Source organism: Hypanus sabinus, chromosome 1, assembly GCF_030144855.1.
Source record: "Hypanus sabinus isolate sHypSab1 chromosome 1, sHypSab1.hap1, whole genome shotgun sequence".
NCBI classification, from domain to species: Eukaryota; Metazoa; Chordata; class Chondrichthyes; order Myliobatiformes; family Dasyatidae; genus Hypanus; species Hypanus sabinus.
In genome coordinates, this window is record NC_082706.1 from 80354132 (window position 1) to 80380157 (window position 26026).

Sequence of the window (26026 nt, forward strand, 5' to 3'; positions counted from 1 at the left end):
TGCAAACTGTCACCTGAAACCTACACCCTCTGGAGAATTAATGGGCTTAGAAGGTTGTCTCATTTGGTCTACTGTATGAGCCCAAGTGAAGGCAGTGTACTGAATCCAGCATGATCTGACTCAATTATTTTGTTCAGTATTTAACCAGATCAAAGACAATGGTATTGAAACAACTAAAAGATCTTAAAGTAGCTAAACTAAAGAGGGAAGATAGACAATGAATCCATATACATATATATATACACACACACACACACACATATATATATATTTTTTTTTTTTTAAGAGGTATAGTTGGCTAAGGCACTGTTACAATTTAATAGCAATACATAAGAAACCTGAAAGATGCTTCTGGCTGATGAACAATTAACAATATTAGATTATTTCAGTGATGATGATATAGAGGATCCTAAATAGGAAGAAGAGATTGGCAAGACATAATAACCCTAATATTCACAAGGATACAAGATTTGTCATCAAAGCATTAGGCTCATTTCAAGAAAAATAATTGAAAACCACGAAAATTATGCTGAACTTTAATATTGTGAGACAAATTTGGGTGTTACTTTGTAAAGATTTGATCTCCATATAACTAAATGATAGAAAGATAGAAGATGGTATAAGATTTAAATAGAAGACAATAGCAGTGGCCACATCTGGAAAAAGAGTATTCAAGCCCTATCATTGAATTAGTAAATTTATTTTTCAAGCTAAATATTGGATAAACTGAAATCAAAGTCTGCAGTGACTACTGTAATTTTTGTTCCCATAATCTATCCTATAAAACAAACTAGTACATACATACATGAGAAAATCTGCAGATGCTGGAAATCTAAAGCAATCCTGATTAAGAGTCTTGGCCCGAGATGTCAACTGTTTACTCTTTTCAATAGATGCTGCCTGTCCTACTGAGTTGTTCCAGCATTTTGCATATGTAGTACTTCAAGCATACTCTTTGGGCTATAGAGTGCTTTGAAACAATATTTAATCATGAAAGGCACTATGTACATGCAAGTTCATTCATTCCATTTTTTAAATAGTTTTGAATAAATACCTGCTGTCACAGAAAAGATTGGTTCAGTTTCATTTAACCTATATGTCCTTGCAGCAGCGACCTCAATAACTGCAAGTGCAAGTTATCTAACATTATGAAACTATCCTGCTGTTGCAAACCATCAAATTTCATGTAATATACGACAGTGGTAACAAATGCAATTCTGATTTTGTAACCAGCTATGTGGTGCTCTGCTGGTGTCTTGTTACTGTATCCAGCTGCAATCACTAAAACACCTGTGATATCACTAAGCTACTGTGTAAGGCAAACTGTGTAAGTTAAGAATAGAACAAGCTAGCACTAACTTCATGAAATCTAGCAAACAATGTAGTTAACAAAGTGTAGAAAATAATTTTTGATTTAAGTTAAAAAAAGAACTGGATACTGAAATATAGAAAGCATGTGAAGTGAGAAGGACTGGTGGAAGTGAGGACGAAGATGGGTCAAATGATCATCTGCAAAATTATCTTATCATTGAAATAAATACACGATTTCATTTCACCTACAACATAATCCTTTCTTGATTCCAGCAAGTGATGGGCCTGCTGTCACAGAGAAGATTGGCTCACTTAGTTTTTCCAAATTTACAATTCTATGTTATTACTAAATAGCTGACAAAAATCTAGTAAACACACAAGTATAATTTGTGATTCTCAAATAAAAATTGGTTTGCTTCACCAATCAGAATCAGTAAAATGTCAGCCATATAGGTGAATCTGGCAAGACTGGGTATGGATGTCAATTGTATCTCTCAGAAAGAAATTAGTAAACTAAGTAAGTTTTTAATCACAGTTGGATAATTTCACCGTTGCCATTACTAAACTCAGCTTTTTATGTATTTTATGCAATTTAAGGTATCAAACTGCCGTGGTGGGTTTCAAATATAGAGCCCTGGATTGATAGCCAATCAATCAATCACTATCTTTCTATACCCCAGCCAAACATGTTCATAGCAGAAAGAGAAATCTTAACAGGAATAAAATCGCTTACCACACCAAGCTTTTCCGAAGCATTAGCTTTCCACAAACGGATATTCATTTCATCAGAACCACAAAGTATGTATTTATTGTCAGCAGACCACTTTACACACATCACATGTTGCATTCGTTTTGTATGGTACACCTCCCTAGAAAATAAAACAATTATATTAATAACAAAGATACTTTACAACAACATTAATTGATACAGAAACCACAAATGGAAAAATAGAAACACACAAAAATGAACCAAGTAGTGTTACAATTAACAAATAAATAGAAATTCATTTCAATCCACATACAGTAATATCATTCCTGTAAACATTTATTTATTATCACTTCCTACGCAATTTTCTATAGCACCAATCACTTTTGCAGAGGAATTAAATCAATTTGACTCACCCTGGTTAGTATGCAATACAAGATATTTACATTACAGTAAGTATTCAACAGTAAATGATGTATACAAAAACACATATACATTTCTGACGTGCTGATTGAAAACAGAAAAGGGACTTTTTTTTCCTATTGCTATTACATACGTATCCAGTATTGAAATAAGATGAGTTCTAATCAGTTAAAATAGGAAAAGCATCATTATTTAACATACACAAAATGCTGGAGGAACTCAGCAGCCCAGGAAGCATCTATGGATAAAGTACAGTCGACGTTTCAGGCAAAAACCCTTCAGCAGAATTGGAAAAGAGACTTTGCAGAGTAGTAATCAAATTACAAATAAAGAAACAAAGTATTTTTCTGCAGATTTGCTCTTGTTTGTGATTATCTAATCTACACAGAAATGATCAAGATATTTTAATAGTATCTTGCCATCCTAAATTTTGAAAGTATAAAATGTTTTTTCTTGATGTATTTACCAGAAGCCCACTTGTTCAAAATCAAAATTAAATACTTTATTAGGATGTCTGGTTTTAATTACTGAATTTATGGTAAATATCACATTTCATTTTAAATGAATAAAGCAAATTAGAACTGTACAATCCAGTTACAGGCCTTTCATTGTTATATTCCATTGACATATACTAGAAAGGTGTAATGTGGAAAATATTACACCTGATCATAATGAGCTCAGTTTCAATCATTTTGTTCTCTTTTGGCACTACTTATTTGATTAAATTTTGTTATATATACTGAGAATTGTAATTTATGAGACTATGATGGTCAAGGTTGAGCATGGATGCTGTGTTCTCTCCATGTGTTACACAAGTCAGGGTAATAGAACATGGAGAGCAAACTCCCCCTCTCCACACAGTTGATAAATCCACAGGAACAACAGAGACCAATACAGTTCAACACAAGTGACATAACAGGAGTTGCCAGTCAGCTTTGAACTCAATGTAGGACTGCCTTAGGGACCCCAGCTCCAGAACTTTCCCCAGAATTTACTCCCAAAGCCTTCTCCATGAGTCAGTATAGCAGCAAAGCAGTGGAGGTTTGAAATCAGAGTCTTCATTCTCCTAGATGAGCTCATCATGGCTGATGAGCTCATTTGCCTAAAGCGAAAGGTTTTACGGTGCCAGTAACCCACCTTTGCCCCTTCACCTATCAGTAGAAATGGTTCCACTGGGCTTAATAACTAAGCTGCACGTGAAGGCTAGGAACTAGAAGTGGTTGTCAGAGTCTATTTGCGATGCTCACCATTGGGGGCAAGCCCCCCCCCCCCCCCCCAAGCTGTGACAATCTTAAAGAACCTGTAATTTATAACTTTTTTTATATCATATATTGCATTGTACTGCTGCTATAAAACAACAAATTTCACAACATATGACGGTGATATTAAACTTAATTCTGATTCTAATGGAAATAAAAATCAACCATTGCAATAATAAATTTAAGAATGGTGAGTTTGGCGAAATATTTCTGTTCAAACTTGCAATGCACTGCTCCTGGTTACGCTGAATATTGAAAGGTATATTCATTATACTCAGCAAATTGTACTTTTTTGGTTAAAAGCTTTTAGATGCAGTGTTAAAAATCAATAACTGATTTCATTGATTAATCCTGTAAGTAATTATTTTTGATTCAGATTTTTAGTATTAGCACAGTTACATTTCTATCTATAAAAAAAGACCATCATTATTTCATATAATAAGATTGTGGAATGAAAGGTATCTGACTACTATTGGTCTTTCCTCTAAAAAGTTATTTCTACTGAATAAATCTACAAGTGTAAATTCGGAACTCTACAACTAAACATTATTTTCTAAAGATAAAATTACAATAGAGTTGTGAAAAGGACTGAAATCTGATATAAACTAACTTGTGTTCTTTAATATAAACTCACCAAAATAGAGTATCCATGATCCTTAAGATTTCTATTTAATAAACAAAACATAAAAAATTCTATCCACAAATGCCCCCCAAAATCCACATACTTCAGTTTGATTTGTTAAAATCAATCAACAGATTAAACACCATATCATTAAAAATTTGAAATAAGTAACAAGACAAACTTACCTACCTATACAACTACCCTTCAATTTCAAGGTCAGGAATCCCAATTTAAATTGTTTCGTAACTCCAATACTAAGCTTAGAACAGCTGGCAAAGGACCAGCAAACCGGACTCTCCAGCATAACAGCTGGAATTCTAGTCTGCCTAGAATATGTCAATGGACTGCATGTGGATTATGAACTTGTCTCCATGTCAATTAGTCCATCTTTGGATTACAAGTTAGCAACCCAAAGGATCTCATGTTAATTGTTATAATACCTATATTGTATATCAATAGACAACAGGAAAATATACATTAGGATTAGGCTACTGTTTAATAATTACAGCTTGGTGTTCAATACCATAATTTCCTCAGTACTAATCAACAAGCTACCAAACCCGAGTCTCTGTATCTCCCTGTTAGATTGGGACTGTATAAATATTATTTCCTTGCCACCTTAGGAACAACAGAGTTCCTCTTGTCCTTGTGTACTACCCCACAAGCCTCTGCATCCAACACATCATTCTCTACAGCTTCTGCCATCTCCAAAGTGATCCTATGACCAAACATCTTTATCTCCCTTCCCCTCTCCACTTCCCATAGGAATTTCTCTTTCTGTGATTCCTTTGTTCATTCATTCCCCCTCCCCACTAGATCTTTCTCCAGGCACTTATCCCTGCAGGCGGCTAAATTCACCTCCTCCCTCAACTCTATTCAGAGCCCCAAACAGTCCATCCAGGTGAGGCAACACGTCACCTGTGAACCTTCTGGGTTCTCTATTGAATTGACTTTATTACTTACATCCTTCATACACGAGGAATAAAACTCTTTACGTTATGTCTCCGTCTAAATGTGCAATGAGCAATTTATAGTAATTTGTAATAAATAGTAGTACAACAGGACAGTCAACATAACGTAGAAATACAGTTGTGTCAGCATGAATTAATCAGTCTGATGGCCTGGTGGAAGAAGCTGTCCTGGAGCCTGTTGGTTCTGGCTTTTATGCTGCAGTACCGTTTCCCGGATGGTAGCAGCTGGAACAGATTGTGGTTGGGGTGACTTGGGTCCCTAATGATCCTTTGGGTCCTTTTCACACACCTGTCTTTGTAGATGTCCTGAATAGTGGGAAGTTCACATCTACAGGTGCACTGGGCTGTCTGCACCACTCTCTGCAGAGTCCTGCGATTGAGGGAAGTACAGTTCCTATACCAGGCAGTGATGTAGTCAGCGTATCCGGTGCTGTCAATGTGGCCTCCTCTACATTGGTGAGATGAGACCCGTCGTAAATTGAAGGACAGCTTTGTAAAGCACCTCTGCTCCATCCACCAAAAGTGGAACTTCCTGGTGGCCAAACATTTTAATACTGATTCCCGTTCTGACATGTTCATCCACAGCCTCCTCTTGTGCCCAAGATGAGACCACCCTTACAGTGGAGGAACAAAACCTTACATTACGCGATGGGGTAGCCTCCAACCTGATAGCAAAAATATTGATTTCTCCTTCTGGTAAAGGAAGTTCCCTCTCCCTTCCCCCTTCATCTATTCCCCACTCTGGACTCTTACCTCTTCTTGCCTGCCTGTTACCTCCTCTTGGGTCCCTTCCTCCTTCCGTTTCTCCTATCCCTATCAGATTCCTTCCTCTCCAGCCCTTTATTTTTGGCTTCACTTATCACCTTCTAGCTATCTTGTTCCCTTACACCCCCCCCCCCAAACCTTTTTATTCTGGTATCTTCCCCCTTCCTTTCCAGTCCTGAGGAAAGGTCTCGGTCCGAAACATCGACTGTTTATTCATTTCCACAGATGCAGAGTTCCTCCAGCATTCTGTGTGTGCCACTTTGGATTTCCAGCATCTTTCTTGTCTTTGTTATTTTTCTTATGCTTATTTATATTTTATATAATTACTTATACACATGTAATTGTTGTGGGGATTTTTATTGGTTGCATCTTTCCGGCAGGTATCACATTACTTGAATAAGGGCCGTCTTCCATTGGTTAATTCAAGCAATGGAATTTATAGTTCTCAGCAATCTGGATCAAACCATGTTGGACTGCTCGCTTATTGTCTTCCTTTTTGTCCTTCCCCTAATTTTGCTTTTGCTCTTCCCCTAATTTTGCTTTTGCTCTTTATTATCACCCTTTTTTCATTCCTTTGTTCTTTCAGCGCTTAATAAAAATGGCTGGAAGAAGAAAGCTAATGCCTTATTCTTGACTTCCAAAGTTTTCAGATGAAAACCATCAGGACCCAACATCGAGGAAATCTGCAGATGCTGGAAATTCAAGCAACACACACAAAATGCTGGTGGAACACAGCAGGCCAAGCAGCATCTATAGGAAGAAGCACAGTTGACGTTTCGGACAGAGACCCTTCGTCAGGACTAACTGAAAGAAGAGATAGTAAAGAGATTTGAAAGTAGGAGGGGGAGGGGGAGATCAGAAACAATTGGAGAAGACAGGAGGGGGTGGGGTGAAGCTAAGAGCTGGAAAGGTGATTGGCAAATGGATACAGAGCTGGAGAAGGGAAAGGATCATGGGATGGGAGCTATCCCTCTACACCTTGACTTTCTTATCAGAACAGTCGGTGCAGATGGGTAGTAACATCTCTTCCTCACAAAGGACCATCACAGGCACATCTCAAGGATGCACTTAGCCCTACTGATTTTCTCTACACGACTGTGTGACTAAGCACAGCTAAAACACCATCTAACTCCACCAAAGACACCAATGTTATTGGCAGAATCTCAGATGCATCAAGGAGCTGTACAGGAGTGAGGTGCCATCAGTTGCGCAACAAGAAACTCACACTCAATGTCAGGAAGGGGAACTTTTACTTGTGACATGCTCATGAATGTAAAAGATTCAGTGTCATTTGATTTACTTCCTGTGTTTGTCTGCAATATCTAGGATTTACCACCAAAGCTTCTTCTGACTCAGAGCAATGATGCAGGCCAGAAAATGAGTCACCAGGAGCTATAGAGGTAATTGGGTGGACCCTCTGGTACAATGGAGGCTCAGAGGCTTCCGTATTGCTCTCCCAGCAATCTGCCTGTCTATTTCTGGGCAAATGAGGGACATTCATCAGGACTAACAAGGATTACGCCCGTATTTCTGCCTTTTGTCTTGTTGAAATGTGGCTTAACTTGGACATACCAGACAAACTTGTTCAAGTGAGAGCGGATCATAATAGTACACTATATGGCAAGTCAAGTGATGGTGGCTTGTGCATGTTTAGAAATAACAGATGATGCAGAGACGTATCTGTCATTCTTTCCATTTCCTCAACTGACTTAGAGGCCCTTTTCATTCAACGTAAACCATCCCACCTAACCAGTGAACATTACTGTGTTAAACAAGGGAGGTGCTACACGTCCATCACCACTAGGACTACACGGCATCTCCAAATCTTTCTTGTAGCTAACCAGCTAAAGAACTCATTCAGGTGTAATCTCCTGTCTCTGCACAACTTTTGTTAAATGGTCTTTCCAGCTCTTCTTGTTTGTTGATAATTATTTAGTCTGTTCATATATTCACATTTATTTGATTATTGACGGTTGCGCTAATTGTTGATGAATCAAGGCTGTACACACTATTGTCTTATAAACTGTTGGTTACTATTGTGTTGTCTGTTATGGTATTGTCCTAGGTTTAATGCTTGGCATCGATCACCAATCAGTTCCGGTATGTTTCACATACTGGCAATAAGGTGATTCTGATTCATATACTGGTGCTAATAAATCCAGTTGTGACTTTTCACTCAGTATCTCTAACTGCCGTTGGGGTCTTCAGTTATCCTGTAGTAACATTCTTCGACTCAGGACTTCCATATTGAAGCACATTGTTCATCTCTGCCTGAATATCTATGTTCGGCCACTTTGCAGCTCTGCAATAAGTTAGCATTTTGAAACTTCGATAAATGTTGGACACAATAAAATACCTGGAAAAATACAGCCCATTTTTTTTCACACAAGCTGGAGGAATTACAATTTGATTCTGGAGCAAATCACTCAGTTGAGAATGTTATTTATTTATATCTTCATTACATTCTTCAACACTTGGACTGCCCCAACACCTTGAGGATTTTCTTTGTGGATTTTAGCTCGGCCTTCAATACTATTGCTCTGGAGTTGCTCCGCTGCAAGCCAACCCAGCTAGTTGTACCTTACAGTATCTGTCAGTGGATTACAAACCTCCTGACAGGAAGAAACCGGAAATTTAAGTGCAAATACTCATACCAGGTAATATGAAAAATGTATTAGCACTGAAAATCAATCCAAAGCACACAAGTATTAACAATGAATCAAAGTCACACATTTCATTAACATAACTTAGTTAAGTAACAAAATTATGAAGATTGTAAGCCACAAACCTGCTATGTCCTTTGTCTGCAGGAAAAATGCGAATAGATTTATCAAAACTGGCCGAAACAAACTCTCTTCCTGTTGGAGAGTAATCAACATCCAGCACTGCTGACACATGATCCTTATGCACCATCATGGATGAATCAAGATTGCGCATGTCAAAAGTGTATAAGCTGCATAAAGATTAAAAATATATAAATTATCACAAGCTAAAACACAAGAATCAGAGGTAGCTTAATTTATAATAGGAAAAATCCTATTCTGTTCACTTAGAAGACAAAGCAGATTTAACATTCAGTTATAATGTACACTTGTAGTTTAACATTTGAGTTATTCATCTCTGTCGTTAAGTACATCTAACGTTTCATCAAGACCACTTTTTGTTACTTTGAATGTGCTTCAGCCTCATCAATATGAAGATTTCTAACAGAGGACTTCTCCCTTCTGAAGTTTTGCCTCTAACTTTGTCTAATTTTATTTAAAGTGCCTGGATTTTATCAAGAAAACAAACTATGGCTGGTTTTAATGAGATTGCTTTAATATACTGTTGCTTAAAAGGTCATAACTATACAATAATATTTAGGATCACAATGGCAGATAGACAGTTTCACATTCTGGATATGAGCAACTTTTCTCCAAAATACAATCTTTTACAATTACAACGAAGGACTATCCAACCTACTGGACTCATATTTGTAAGTGTACAGGAGACCTGTGCTGGCACTTTGGGGCCACAGTTTAGCCTTTTCTGGGTAAGTGCAAATGAGTCTTCTTTGGCTCATCCAATGCCTTTTATTAGTTCCTGGGAAATCCATTAACCTTTCAGTTAATGACTTCCAAAACCAAGTCATCATCTGTACAGAGAAAGGCCTCATTTGACCAGTCAATAATTTTATACCTACGACCTTGTTTTTCCATTCAGAGGATAACTTTACCTCCTCCATTAAAAATATACACAATTTTGAATACCTCTAACAGGCATTCATTTAACTTCCTAAAAAAAATAATCCCAGTTCTTTTACTCCATATACCAAACCTCTTCAGTGCCCTTTCCAAAATTTTAATACATTTCACAAAAAATATCTAGAATTTTACAAAATACTCTAGCTGATGTCTAAGCATAGCTGGAGTCATAGAGAAATACAAGAGTAATGTAGGCTCTTCAGCCCACTGAGTCCATGCTGACCATGGTGGCCAGCGAGCCAGTCCAACTTCCTGTGTTCCACCCATATCTCCAGAAGTTCTGCCCCTCCGTGTATATATACAAGTGTTTCTCAAATAATTATTTTGGTCTTGACTCAACCACTTCTTTTGGCAGCTTACCATCTTCTGTGTGAAAATGCTGCCCCCTCACCCCAAATCTACTTCCCCAGTTTTGACTACACCAACCTCAGGAAAAGGGGTTGATAAAAATGTTCTACAACTTCATTAAGTTTTTCACACTTCATTAATTGCCTTTACAAATATATCACCATCAAATAAATATGCAAGTTGCTCTATCAATGGGACTCTCTCAAAATAATACTGTGTAGCTTATATTGACTTTACATGTAGTCTCTAATATGTTATTTAACTTCACTCCTAATCAAATTAAATTTTGTATACCTGTCCATTTCCTTGATAACATCTTCAGGAATTTTTTTTATCATATCCTCAAAATTTGTATTTGTTTGCAAATTTTTTTAAAAACCTTTACCCGGTCCTTGCCAGTTAAATATAAAAAGAAAAGGAAACATGACCTTAGTACTGATCCTAAAAAAAATCCTCAGTAGGGAAAATAGCCTATCACCAGTTGCTGCCTTTTATCATTCTCTACTGCAATGGTAGATATAGTAGCAAATCAGTAATGCAGAATGATCAAGCAACTACACATTCACAAGATTCTTCTCCAATGTCTCATCTCAGAAGATAGCTCCATGCAAAGATAATAAATTCGCTTGACAATACATCTTTATGATTGTTGCATTGATATAATCACTTCGCACAATGACAAATTGCAGACTGTGACATGGAGATGCACATAACCACTTCAAGATTTTATTCAACATTTAAAAAAAGTCAAGTTGGCTTAGCAATTCCATCATCTTGAAAACTATAATAAAACGCTGATTACCTACTTTGCAATTGTTCATAAGTCCCAAGAATTCAGGAACTGTTTCACCTGGTAATATTTGTTGCATGCCTCTAGAACTTTTAAGCTCACTGGTACTCAGTTCCCACACCCCTTGAAGAACCCTGTGGTTGTACTCTCACACTCCCTTTAAGCACCTGGGGTCCTGCTTTCTTTCCAGTAATCACCTGGGCTCAGTGAAAAATTTGTTATATGGTTGTGTGACATATAAAGAAATAAATTACAAATGGATTGAGGTGCCATATTATCTTAGTTTTACTGTGTATTTAAATACATGCAATGATGCTTACAATCATATGCTGTTAATGAACGTAAATGCAACTGAATCATTTCAAGCTGGAAATTCAAATACATCAAGGAAATCATGTAGTGGGGTATTAGTAAAACAAACCTATATGCTGCTATATGCCTGGAAGAAGGGCTGCTAACAGAGCCTATAAAAAGTATTCACCCCCTTGGAAATTTTCACGTTTTATTGTTTTACAACATTGAATTACAGTGGATTTAATTTGGATGTTTTGACAATGATCAACAGAAAAAGACTTTGTAGAGATCTACTTTCACTTTGACATCAAAGTGATCCAAATTCATAAAATATAAAACAAAAAATAATTGATCGCTTAAGTATCCACTCCCTTCAAGTCAGTATTTGGTAGATGCACCTTTGGCAGCAATTACAGCCGAGTCTGTGTGGATAGGTTTCTATCAGCTTTGCACATCTGGACACAGCAATATCCCCCCCATTCTTCTTTACGAAACTGCTCAAACTCTGTCAGATTGCATGGGGATTGTGAGTGAACAGACCTTTTCGAGTCCAGCCACAGATTCTCAACTGGATTGGGGTCTAGACTCTAACTGGGCCACTCCAGGATATTCACTTTGTGGTTTTATCTCTTTCCTATGTAGCTTTGGCTTTATGCTTGGGGTCATTTTCTTGCTGGAAAACAAATCTTCTCCCAAGTCACAGTTCTCTTGCAGACTGCATCAGGTGTTCCTCCAGGATATCCCTGTATTTTGCTGAATTTATTTTACACTCTGCCTTCACAAGCCTTCCAGGGCCAGTGAAGCACCCCCACAACATGATGCAGTCACCACCATGCTTCATGGAGGATAGTGTTTTTGATGATGTGCTGTGTTTAGCTTAAGCCAAACAATGCTTAGTCTGTTGACCAAAAAGCTAAATTTTGGTTTCATCAGACCATAGAACCTTCTTCCAGCTGACTTTAGAGTCTTCCACATGCCTTCTGGCAAACTCTAGCTGAGATTTCATGAAGTTTTTTTTCCTCCAGCAGTGGCTTTCTTTTTGTCACTCTCCCAATTCAGCCACTGAAGCTTGTAACTCTTCCAGAGTGGTCATAGGTATCTTGGTAAGCTTGTTCACTAATCCCCTTCTTGCAGTCACTCAGTTTTTGAGAACAGCCTTTACAAGGCAGATTTACAGCTGCACCATATTCTTTCCATTTCTTGATGATTGACTTAACTGTATTCCCAAGGGACATTCAGTGACTTGGAAATTTTCTTGTATCCATCTCATGACGTACTTTTCAATAATCTTTTCACGGAGTTGCCTGGAGTGTTCTTTTGTCTTCATGATTTAGTTTTTGTCAGAATACTGACTCACCAGCACTTGGACCTTGCAGATTCATCAACTGAAACACCTTGACTGTACACAGGTCTCCAAACACAGATCTCTGTTTAACTAATTATGTGACTTCTAAAACCAATTGGTTGCACCAGTGATGATTTGGTGTGTCATATTAAAGGGGGGGTGGGGGTAAATACTTATGCAATTATTTTGTGTTTTGCATTTGTAATTAATTTATATCACTTTGCATAGATATGTTTTCACTTTGACAAGAAAAAGCCTTTTTCTGTTGATCGGTGTCAAAAAAGGCAAATTAAATCCACTGTGACTCAATATTGTAAAACAATAAAACATGAAAAATTCCAAGGGGGGTGAATACTCTTTATAGGCACTGCATATACCCTTGCAAGTAGGATAGTATTTGAAGAGAAAAGAAATAGGAGGAAAAGCAAATAACATTCCAAAACAGGGTGGAGACAGAAAGGAAATAGTGAAGGTGTTTGTTTACAAGCAAACTGAAATTACTTTCTCCTGAATAAGTTATTGAAAGTTAGTGGAAAAAATATCTTCATTACTCTTAAACAACACACTGACCAAGGATCAACTCAACTTTGGTAGCAAATATAATCACATTCATGAATCCCTGTGATTTCATTATGCAGCAAAATACTAGCAATTAAATTAAAACTTTAAACATTCCCTGACAAGCAATATATTCACAATAAATTCCCATCAACTACTCTGAAAGAAATCAATGAGTCTCTTCAAGATTACAACTGTGAACATACAGAAAATTAAATTTAGTGCAGTTTTAGCAGAAACAGCACAATGAGATTTGGCTACAACTTTGTACAGTAAGCACTAACCACATGACAAAGTACAACAAAAACACAAGAAAGTCTGCAGATGCTGGAAATCCAAAGCAACACACAAGAAGTGCTGGAGGAACTCAGCAAGGTCAGGCAACAGCTATGGAAATTTCAGGCTGAGACCCTTCTTCAGGGCTGAGAAGAAAGAGGGAAAAGATACCAGAATAAAAAGTTGGGGCTGAAGGGAAAGAGGCTTGCTGGAACCAGATGAGTGGAAGATGTCAAGAGCTGGAAAAGAACAAATTTGATGAGAGGAGAGTGGACAAGAGGGAAAGGGAGAAGGAGGGATCCTGGGGGAAGTAATAGGCAGGTGAAAAAAGGTAAAAGGCCAGAGTGGGAAAAGGGGGAGGGTGGGGGTTGGAGAATTTGTTTACTGGTATGTGAAATTGATATTCATGTCATCAGGTTGGAAGCTACCCTGAGGGTGGCCTCAACTTGGCACAAGAGGTTGTGGACCAACATGTTGGAACAGGAAAGGGAATCAGAATTATAATGTTTGGCCACTAGGAAGTCCCGCTTTTGGGGGATGGAGTGGAGGTGCTCGGCAAAGCAGTTGCCTAATTTAAGACGGGTCTCACCAATGTAGAGGAGACCAGACAGAACAGATTCGCAGGTGAAGTGTTGCCTCGCCTGGAAGAATAGCCAGAGGCCCCGAATAGAGGTGAGGGAGGCGGTTTATGGGCCGTTATAGCACTTAGGCTGCTTACAGAGCTAAGTGCCGAGTGGGAGATTAGTGGGGAGGTACAAATGGACAAGGGAATCGCAGAGGGAAATCCCTCTGTAAAGTGGGGAAGTAAAGATATGTTTAATTTCTTTGGTACAACAGTCTTCCAGATAAAATGTAAATGATGCCTAAAGGCAGACGTGTTCTCTTCTCATTGGTAACATCAAGGAGGTAGTACAGGAGCCAGAAGACTCCTATATTTTTGAACCGCTTCTTCCCCTCCTCAATCAGATTTCAGAATGGACAATGAACCCACGTATACTACCTCACTATTTTTCCCTCTCTTTTTGCACTACCCATAATTTATACAGTATTTTTTATTGTAATTTGTGGTTTTTAAATTATGGATTGCACTGTACTGCTGCCACAAAACCAGAAATTTCACGACACGTGCCAGTGATATTAAAATCAATTCTGATTCTACCCCTGTAGCCTGAGTTCAAAATATTATTGTTTACGATTACAATTACATCATTGAAAATTATGGTAACACACACAAAATGCTGCAGGCCAGGCAGCATCTACTGAAAAGGCTACAGTTGACGTTTTGAGTCAAGGCCCTTCAACAGGACTCTAATTCTAGGCACCAACTGACATCAATTTATTTTGTGGTTAAAACCATTATTTTCTTGTAACATCTAAAAAGCACAAATTGCTGTTTTTAGATAGTGGTTCAAAGCTTCTACAATTTATGGAAAATTTTATGATGGTTTCCAAAATAGCCTCACATTCTTATTAATTCTGTGTTCTAGTTTCTAAACAAGTACAAACCAGGATAGATGACCTAGCATAAAATGTTATTTTATAGTGCAGGTAGTTAAAAGAAGTTCCAAGGATTTTAAGTCCTTTGTTGATGTCAAATACACTAAGTAACATATGCACATTCTGAAAAATATTGGTAATTGAGTTGGAACTGTATTAAGTTTGAAACGAGTATATTACATAGAGTGAACGTAAGGCACCAGGGTATTAGAGCTTGGGGCATTCCAGAGTTTAGAGTTCAATTCTGATGCCACTCTATAAAGGAGTTGGTACGTCCTCCCGTGGAATGCGTGGATTTTCCCCAGGTGCTCTGGATTCTGCCCATAGTCCAAAGATGTAACAGGTAGGTTAATTGGTCATTGTAAATTGTCACATGATTTAAGTTTGGGTTAATTGGGGTTGTGGGGTTGATGGAACCGCATGGCTCAAAGGACTGGAGGGGCCAACTCCACACTGTATTGCTAAATAAATAAATAAGCACTTTATGGACAATTCTGTTGAAGACACAATTGTTTTATAATTTGTATTTGTCTTAGATGAAGCTCATTTCCTCCACCATCTCCCTTCCCAGTGTTAGTTGACTTACAATAAAACATTTAACTCTATTTAACCAGCAGTGGTCTAGACAGCAGGGGCTGCTACCAGTTAAGTAGATATTAATGGTAAGAAAAATAATCACTGTAAGACCCTAGTTATTTGTTGAATCTTTTCAGTAAAGATAATAGAGAAATGGCTTACATTCTTAGAAGATAAGTGTATCTTATTTACATTCATAAATCAATGGACTGCTTAAAATTGAGATAGCTGGAACTACTGGAACAGTCCCTTTCAAAGTTCTCTCTCCAGCACTTGTTGTTTGATCATGTACAGACTTTTTTTCTTGTCATTATTCCCTAAACAATACAATATAACAATTATTTACATAGCATTTACAGTGTATTAGGTATTATAAGTAATCTAGAGATGATTTAAAGTATACGGGAGGATGTGCATACGTTACCGCGGATCAGGAATAAAAAAAAAACAGAAGTTCTCTAAGTCGGAACAGGTACATCCAGGATTATTTAGCATCAGTTAGTGAAATGTTTGTCTTAGTATATTTTACCTTTCTATGCATACAAAACACTTAGAAATGTATGTATTTCAATAATTAAACCACTGTGTTGCTTAGTAATAATCGTAGCTTTCATCAGCACATGGCCTTCACATGCTCCATTATTCTCACTTTATCCTTTAAAATTGTTCCAATCGTTGACCCTAATGCTTTTCCAATGACTGCTGGTGTTTCATCTCTTTCCAATCGCTTTATTATTTCCACTTTATTTTCAATTGTGATCGTTTTCTGGAACAGAAACACTGTGGGCAGTGGGTCCCGAGCTCCGCCGGATCTTAAGGTCCACCACACTGAGACTTGAGCATCCGCTGGGATCCCAGAACCAATCTCCCACGGATAAGGACAGCCGACTGTACCTAGGCCTCTGTACCTCCCTCTGCAACTGGATCCTCAACTTCCTAACCGGAAGACCACAATCTGTGCGGATTGGTGATAACATTTCCTCCTCACTGACAATCAACACTGGTGTACCTCAGGGGTGTGTGCTTCATCTACTGCTCTACCCTGTATATAACCATGACTGTGTGGCTAGGCATAGCTCAAATACCATCTATAAATTTGCTGACGGTACAACCATTGTTGATAGAATCTCAGGTAGTGACGAGAGGGCATACAGGAATGAGATATGCCAACTAGTAGAGTAGTGCCGCAGCAATAACCTAGCACTCAACATCATAAAGGGTAAGACAAAGGAACACATACCAATCTTCAGAGGGATCAGAAGTGGAGAGAGTGAGCAGTTTTAAACTCCTGGGTGTCAAGATCTCTGAGGATCTAACCTGGTCCCAACATATTAATGCAGTTATAAAAAAGACAAGACAGTGGCTATACTTTACTAGGAGTTTGAAGAGATTTGGTATGTCAACACACTCAAAAACTTTCTATAGATGTACTGTGGAAAGCATTCTGACAGGCTGCATCACTGTCTGGTATGGGAGGGGGGGGGGGGGGGTGCTATTGCACAGGACCAAAAGATGCTGCAGAGGGTTGTAAATTTAGTGCTCCATCTTGGGTGCTAGCCTACAAAGTACCCAGGACATCTTTAAAAGAGTGGTGTCTCAGAAATGCAGCATCAATTATTAACCATTATTAAGAACCTCGAACACCCAAGGAATGCCCTTTTCTCACTGTTAACCATGTACAGAAGCCTGAAGCCACACACTCAGCAATTCCGGAAGAGCTTCTTCACCTCTGCCATCCGATTCCTAAATGGACATTGAACACGTGAACACTACCTCACTTCTTAAAAAAATATAGTATTTGTTTTTTGCACAATTTTTAATCTATTCAATATACATATACTGTATAAAGTATACTGAATAAGATTGAATAATTATTATAATTTTTTTCTATATTATATATTGCATTGAACTGCTGCTACTAAGTTAACAAATTTCACATCACATGCCGGTGATAATAAACCTGATTCTGATTCAGTATACAACCCCGAGATTCACCTTCCCGCAGGCAGCCATAAAACAAAGAAATACCACATAACTTGCTTACAGAAAAACACCACACAACAAAGACCAAACATCTATCATGCGAGAAAAAGAACAAATCGCACAAACAGCCAAAAACAATTAACACATAGAACATCAAACTGCAGATTCTCCAAAACAATCCAGAAACTACAGCTACTGAGTCAGTCCATTTAATGCTGTTTTAAAGGCTGCAGGCGTGCAGACCCACTTCTACACTGAAGCACCTTGATCAAATCTTGCAAATAGTAAAGTAAGTTAAACAAAAACATATGGAATGTGAACTGCAGTGTCTACAGTTGAAGAGCATGTTCAGCTCTGAGGACATTAAGTGTCAAACTGCAGATGCTCCCGAAAATGAGTCCACAACCATGAGCCACCAAGACAATTATTCCTTGCAGTGTGGGACGCAAGACTTCTGCAGCTACTGCTGACAGCAGCAAGAGGGCGTTTGGTTAAACACAGGCAGATGGTGCTGAACCTGTTCGTTTTCTACTCTTGGCGTTATCAATTTTAACCTAGCTCAACACTTTAATCGGTGCACAGTCATGAAACTGAATGTGGGTTTGCGTTCCACCATTAAGGATTGACGGCTGCCCCTGCACACCCTGCTCTTAATCTTGCTAGGAGATCACAAAAGCACCAAATCATTACTCGACTCAAAACTACATCCTTAAAATGAAAATTACAGGCTGCAATCAATTGTAGTGTAGGAGAAGTATGTTTAAAAGAAAAAGAGTATTTAGTAGTTTTGTGAGCTGTTTGTAAGATGTCGTGGTCACTGGCACCATTTGGCAACACCTTCAGTTTTTAAGTAACTAAATTAAATGTTCCTGGTTGGCCCCAAATTGGAAGCCATTCACTACATATTCACACAAAACACAAAACTGTTTTCCTAAATACAAACGTTTGTACATTACTTGTAATCCTCATTTGCTCCAGTAAAAATGAAAGCTTCCAAGGGATTCCAACATACAGCATTAGTCCGCAGGTCCATGATAACCTGTCAAAATGTAATTTAAATATAAAAGTAAACAAGTACATCCTGTTTTAATTATACGCAATTTAACACAAAATGTATGACCAATGACCATACCTTTTTCAAAGGAGTCGCCTGCCTCATATCATACAAGACAATATTTCTATCAGAAGCACAGCTGGCAAGGAGGTTTGTCTGGAATGGAATATTACATTTATCAGTATCAGAGAAACTAAAATCAACTATGAGGTTAATGGGCATGGGTCATGAACTTTCTCACAGACCAACCACAGCAAGTCAGAATTGGTAAGCACACCTCCACCAACCCTCATCTTAAAAACAGGCACCCCGCAGGGCTGTGTGCTGAGCCCTATGCTCTACACATGACTACACCCCCATCTATACCTCCAACTCCATAATTAAATTTGCGGACGATACCACAGTGGCTGGCCTGATCTCGGACGAGGATGAAACAGCCTACAGGCTCAAGGTGGATCATCTGATGGAGTGGTGTAACGACAACAAACTGGTCCTCAACACTTCTAAAACAAAAGAGATGATCATTGACTTCAGGAGATCAAAGGACAGAGTACCCCCCCCCCTCCATATACATGGAGAGGCAGTGGAAAGTGTGGAAAACCTAGTTCCTTGGAGTTATGTTGTCAAAGCAGCAGACATGGACCACTAACACCTCGCTGCTTGTAAAAAAAAAGCACAACAAAGATTCTTCTTCCACAGAAAGTTGAAACAGGCCAAATTCCCACAAAAGCTGTTGCTTAACTTCTACAGAAGCACAATTGAAACCATCTTGACCAACAGTGCCACACTGTGGTATGCCAGCTGCACAGCCGCTGAGCGACGAGACCTGCATTGTGTGGTGAAGGCAGCCCAGCGCATCGTCAGGATGGAACTCCCAGTACTGGACACCATCTATTCCAGCAGACTCAGGAGAACAGCAATCAGCATAACCAGAGACACCACACACCCTGGACACTCCCTGTTTGACCCACTGCCGTCCAGCAAAAGGTTCAGGACACTAAAAGCCAGAACAAATAGATTGAGGAACAGCTTCTACCCCAGAGCTGTGGCCTCCATCACACCACCCCCACAGAGCAATGACTGAAACTGTGAGCACATACATGCACACACAAGAACTCAAATACTTGCACTAACAGCACTTTGTGCATTACTATGATATTCTGGTGCTGCTGCAACTTATTTTCTGCTACTTATCTATTTAATACAGCTTTTTTATTATTACTGTCTTGTTTTTATCTACCGCTTTATTTAATTGCCTGAGAGGAAGCTAAACAGAGTTTCATTGTACCTATGTATAATGACAATAAAGATCATTCAACTAATGAACAAAAATAGAGATGACAAAAGCTTGTATGTAGAGTAGTGGAACGGACAGAGGAATGATTAATAGACAGAAGTCACCAAGTAGATGAAAAGACAGTTCTTCACCCACATTTTAGTTATTTTTTGGAATTCTCTGTCCAAGACAGCTGTGAAAGGATTAACTACATTCAAGAAAATAAAGGGACAATGTTCCTCAATTCTTTCCTTTCGTAAAGATTCCATTAATTTTACTACCACTTCCAGCTATAGTAAATTGTTGCCACTGAATAGATGGCTGCTGCAATTTTGGGATAGGTGTGCAAATACTCCCACGAAGCCAGGAAACCGGGACAGACTGCCAAGGAAGTCCCAATAGGGGGCTTGTTCTTTGTGCAAGAAAGCCAGAAATGCAGAGCTCAACTCTGAATGTTAATATCAACATGAGTTACGTCACTGGGTATTTTGTCTGGAAAAAAAAATACAGTTTAAGCAGTAATTCTAAAGGAATCTTCATAATCTAGAATTAGTTTGTAAACTATTTTGGATAGTATATTTGATGTAATCTTTCTGGAATTGAATAATACATTTAACAGGACTCCACATGGTAGATTGAAAATAAAAGGCTATGGAATCCAAGATCTAAATGTGGCAAGTATAATTCAATCAAGAGGAATGATGAAGGAAAAAAAATGCAAAGGAAGACTGCAAATAGAGATTGAGAATAGAGGAACAGTGGGATTTAAGAATTCTTACACAAACACCTATAGATAGCAGTATGAGTCTTCATAATTGCATCATATACAAGGAAACATTTACTTATCAACACAAATATAAAAGTTCAATCAAGAATAAATACATTGGGCTCCCGTGGGATTGCCTTATCTTGTGGGTGTACAGGCCAAACGACTCATGATGCTCATCGCCTGGTGTGTGGTAGATCACTTATTGCTGAAAACATTAACATAATCTTATTACTAGACTAATGGAGGAAGGCCTAAGATGATAACAGCAGGATCCCTTAAGGGCATCATCCTGAGCCCAACCAACTTCAACAAAAATGAAAATACTGGAATAATCCAGCAGGTCAAGCAGCATTTATGGAAAGAAAACTTTCTCTGCAATTTAAATCAGCTTGTTTTCCTTCTTTCTCAGTTGTCATTTGAAAGATTAACAAGAAACTCTACTGGACCAGCCACATAGTGTGTCAAATGAGGGGTATTCTCCATTTGGTGACAGACACATCACCTTCCAAGAAAGGCTAACATCCAAGTCACACGAGGACTTTGAATTTAAACTCACACGAGGACTTCAGCCCATTTCCAAACTTGAATTTCTCCATCCCTCACCAAGTGTTCATTTGACTCGAACTATTCTTAATTTTTTTAAATTATAGTTTGATTTAAAATCATCAGTCATGTTGGAATACCTCCATAACCTTAATCTTCTCCAACACTGCTATCACAGTCGACTGGCATCTTGCGCAAGCCAACTCTAGCATTTCATCCAGCTATTACTGTGTATTCGGTTGGTTAGGCATTAGGCCTTGCAATTCCATCACTGTCACTTTCAAGATGTTTATCCAATCCTACTCTTTACCTGAACCAGCATTTTGTATTCATTTTTGCAGATAATTTTCCCTCCACACCAGAAGTATCTCAGGGCATTTCACTGCAATGAAGGTATACTGGTGATTCAAGTCTTGACCCAAAATATCAACTGTCCATTTCCCTCAACAGATGCTGTCTGACTAGCTAAGTCCCTCAAGCAGCTTATTTCTTGCCCCATTTTATTAGTCAATATAAAGAATTTTAGAAACAACAGTTTTGCAGGAACTTTACCTCTATTGGATTGAACTTAACGCTGCTGATACTGTCCACGCTCCATGTAAATGAGCGAATTGGGCTGGTCCTCTGCTCATCCCAGATGTCCACCTGCTGTCCACATGTGGCAAACACACCATCTCTCCAATGGTGATCAATTCCTGTATAAACAGTCTAAGCATTACATGGATTATTACATTTGTTCAGAGTACCAGGCAAACATGCAATACTAAAATACGTGCAGCAATAATGGGATAAAATAAAATGAACTCTCCAGAAATGAAAATAATTCAGTAAACCAGAAGAGTGAAAGTGTTAATCTGGCATTCATTCAAGCTGATTTATAAAGCTAAAAGGCATATTAAAGAGAGATAATGCCGATAAATTAACTAGATAATTTCCTATAAAAGTAAATTGTAGTTATATTTCCATACTTGCTATAACAGCCCTGAGACTGTTCTGCAAACTAACAAATAAGCCATCACATCTGTTCCTTGACCTGACACACAAGGTCAACTGGGTGAGTTAAATCATCTAGCGAATTTTAAGAACTCCCAGTTTTACTGTCACTTTCCCTTTATCATTTAATCTCACCTCCCTTCCATCGTAAAGATTTTAATATTTTTTTGCTCTGCTTCCTCCTTGCATTTAAAACTCATCAACTCCAAGGTATATATGAGTTGTGATAAAAAGCCACTGTTGTGTCATTCTGTCTTGATGCCGCTCAGTGCAGATATTATATTCTGTATCTCTTAATTTGATTTTTTTTCCATTTATGGTTTTCTCCAACATGATGGATGGAAAATTTAAAAAAAACTGTTTCCTTGGCCAACTGAGAATATTCATAATCTGTTTCCAAGTCTTTCTTGGCTTTACAGTCCACTTCAGAGCAACCGAACTCTGTTAGAACTACGAGCAGTACTAGATGAGCATGTGTGATGCATCTATACAAGATCAAGTTAGCTGACTATAGAATTATGCTGTTCCCACAATTTAGAATGGGATTGACACCACTGTACTTCCGAAAGCAGAGCAAGAGACTCTGCAATATGGTATTTGGGTCAAAAGAAATTTTCCGATATCCAGTAGCATTTATGGCCTCAGCATGTACTAAGATAGATGTGCAAGATATTTAAGTCTGACAGCACAACTGTCTTTTTGTTTAAAGTAATGGTTTCTGCCACCATTTTTAAAATCAAGTATTACACAAAACATTCCATACCTTCCCTAGTATTGTGTGCATTGGCTCTTCTTCCTCATCAAATGCAGGACCCTCCATTTTCCATTGTTTGATTGTCTTATCATCACCAACCTTCAACAAAACACTGCAAATAAGCAAAGCTATTTCCTTTTTACTGACAACTTTATCAGTATAATACAAGTTCACATCATAATAATAATTGGGAACAACAATGGCCCATGTGATGTAATTAAATTGTTACCAATAAAGGGAGGGGCTCAAATGTATTATGGGCAGCATGGTAGCATAGTGGTGAGCACGTTGTAAGTCGTCCTGTGATTCTACTAGAATAACATTGGAGACTGCTGGGCAGTGCTGCTCAAAGGACCAGAACGGCCTGTTCCGCACTCTATCACAATAACTAAATAAAAATATAAATTTTCAAATATTGGCTTGAATTTTCTTCATATTACTAACATACCTCATAACCTTTTATTTGAGTAGCTTAACAAATGCACCTTTACATAGCTATGATAGAAACTTGAAAAAGGAGTACTATTTTGTAAAAGATGTACCACTCTTAACATAAAAACCATAAGGGTTAAGCTTTTAATTCTGGTAGTTTAATGGCTTGGGTTATACACTTTCAAATTGGATTGGAAATAAATCTTCAGATCTTCAGTTAGCCTTTTCTTTTCACACTAATTCCATTAAACTTAATTACCAGCAATAATGATGAAGTACTAAAAGTACTTGAGTTCTTTAAATGCAGCTGATCATTCAGAGACCACTGCTCAAAGATGTGGAAACTTCTTCCGCTCAGACAAAAACCATCAATCTCCTAACTAAATTATAATTACAAATATTCTTATGTTGCAGCACTATTAACTCCATAATCTTACAAGCATCTATCTTTAATCCATCCTAATGCCCATTTACACAGTAGGCCATGGCAATATCACTCAAAAGGACAACTTCAGGTTATGTCAGTAAGCCCGTGAAAATCAGGCCATCTCTGAAGCATTTCATGTGTCTTTTCACAGTCCCTCATTTCTCGCATTGTATATTATGTATAATACTGTTACGAATGTGCCACAACTCTGAGGGGCCGAAGGGTACAAAGTAGCCCCCTCCTTTGTGAGAATCGCAAGATCGCTATTAATTCGGGTCTGGGACCCAGGAAATGAGAAAGAGATGTCCAGATTACAGGGCTTAGAATGTGTCCTGGCCTCAGCGAGACAAAGCCACGCATAACGGCCATTGTCTCTTGGAGACGGAATTGTGTATTGAGTACTGTACTATTCATTGAAGCCCTCAGGGAATGACCAGAGTGGGCTGGTTGAGGGATTGCATCATCCCAACCTGATTGACATCTGAGACCCCGTGAGTAAGGATAAAAGAGGGTCTGGGGAACAACCCCTTTAGACGCACCAGGAGAAACGCTAGAAATCCCGTGACAGCGTTTAATAGCGACAGCCGGTGGAGGGCTCGCATGCATCCTTTCCCGTGGCCTGGGATTGGGGCCTTACCACGGAAGAATGGCTTAGCTAAAGGACTGGCTACATCAACGAAATTTTGAAGGATCGACATCATAAAAAGGAAAAGCTGGCAAGTTTCTAAAATCTCTCTCTTGACTCCAACCAAAGACTGCAGCCTGAATGAACTGAGTGACTTTTATATTTCCATCGGACAATACATTGTCCCCTAGGCAACAACAGAGCTATTTCTTATTGATTATTATTATACCCGCACTTTTAGATTTAGTATTGACAACATATATTATCTGTATGTTTGCATTGATATTATTTTTGTGTATTTTTACTAATAAATACTGTTAAAAATAGTACCATCAGGCTTCAACGGACCTCTCTATCTTTGCTGGTAAGTGACCCAGTTACGGGGTTTGTACAACAATACACATACATATTCATACATATTCCCAATGTACACTGAAATCTCAAAACTATTGTCACATGTGTAGACATCCATCACTCTAAATAAACTTGTGCTCACCCAAAATTAAAACAGAAAATTCTGGAAATACTCTGTGGGTCACATCACATCAGTAAGAACAGGAAACTGTATTTAAAACACTCCATTTTTATTTTTGATTTCCAGCATCTGTAGTTTTTTGATTTATGCTCATTCAAATTTCTGTAGTCACATAATTAACTCTTATTAGCTAATCACACCTGTGCTACTGCCTAATCTGGCCCCGTGAATAGCTATCATTTCCTTTGTTCCATTTCGCAAATTTTACCCACTGCACTAAATCCCTGCCTTCCTGTTCTGCTTTATGCTTAAGAAATTCCTTAAAACCTACCTCTCTGGCACTACTTTCCACATCTTTTCAACGATTCATTCCACAAAAAAAAATCCTCATTTAACCTTCTGAAATTCATTACCTTTTCTAACAGCTTAAATCAATTTTATTCTTCTACGATCAAGGCAAAAAGCCTTCATAGTGTTATCTTTTATATCAATTTGATTTTAGAATAAGAATTAATTTTCCTAAGACTTTACAAGGAAAACATTGAAACAGAACAGAAGTATCTTATATCATGATATACTATAAGTGTAGAAATTGTTCTGATGTATCGATAACTTTATTTGACATTAACAGTCATTTGACAACAAAAGGAAGAAAGTATAATGAGGGTCTAAGAGTTCTGATCCATGTCAAGTTTCCAAACTTAACCTTACCATACAATCACTTCAGATATGCCAACTGCCTGTATATCCTTAACAGCCTTCACACTTCATTTTATTCCCTTAAAATACTAGCGATATTTTTATTTATCTTTTCAAAATAATCCTCTAAACTGACCTTATTTGTTCAAATGTTCTCCTATAAAAAGTGAGTTAGTTATATTTTTAAAATGTTAACATTAATCATTGATGATCGCATTTATTGCCCTGCCTATCCATCTGGCTAGCTCCCCAATTTATAGTCATACGGCTTGCTGTCCACATCGTACTACCCGGTCTGTGTATCACAGATAGCTGGGATGCAATATCCATGGTCGACCCCAACCAAAGGAGGGCTTCAAAATGTTCATATAATCATCTTCACCCAATTAAAAGAAATCACTGATTAATAGGATTTACAGTTAAAGTTTAATTCATTTTTTTTCTAATTTTCACCACATTGTTTTCTTTTAGTTGTAATGCACAACGTATCAGTTGGGAGGGAGCGAGCACAA

At 38.1% G+C, this 26026-nt stretch overlaps 1 protein-coding gene across 1 annotated transcript in view; it reads right to left on the reverse strand.

The window, feature by feature from the left end:
• dcaf13 (ddb1 and cul4 associated factor 13) overlaps positions 1-26026 on the reverse strand; it is a 64382-nt gene that overhangs the window by 8445 nt on the left and 29911 nt on the right. The window contains exons 4-9 of the mRNA XM_059971301.1: positions 22866-22955; positions 21662-21817; positions 18600-18677; positions 18424-18506; positions 8846-9010; positions 2045-2180 (exon numbers count right to left, since the gene is read on the reverse strand). Of these exons, the coding sequence (XP_059827284.1) occupies positions 2045-2180; positions 8846-9010; positions 18424-18506; positions 18600-18677; positions 21662-21817; positions 22866-22955 (708 nt within the window). The remainder of the gene's footprint in view (positions 1-2044; positions 2181-8845; positions 9011-18423; positions 18507-18599; positions 18678-21661; positions 21818-22865; positions 22956-26026) is intronic.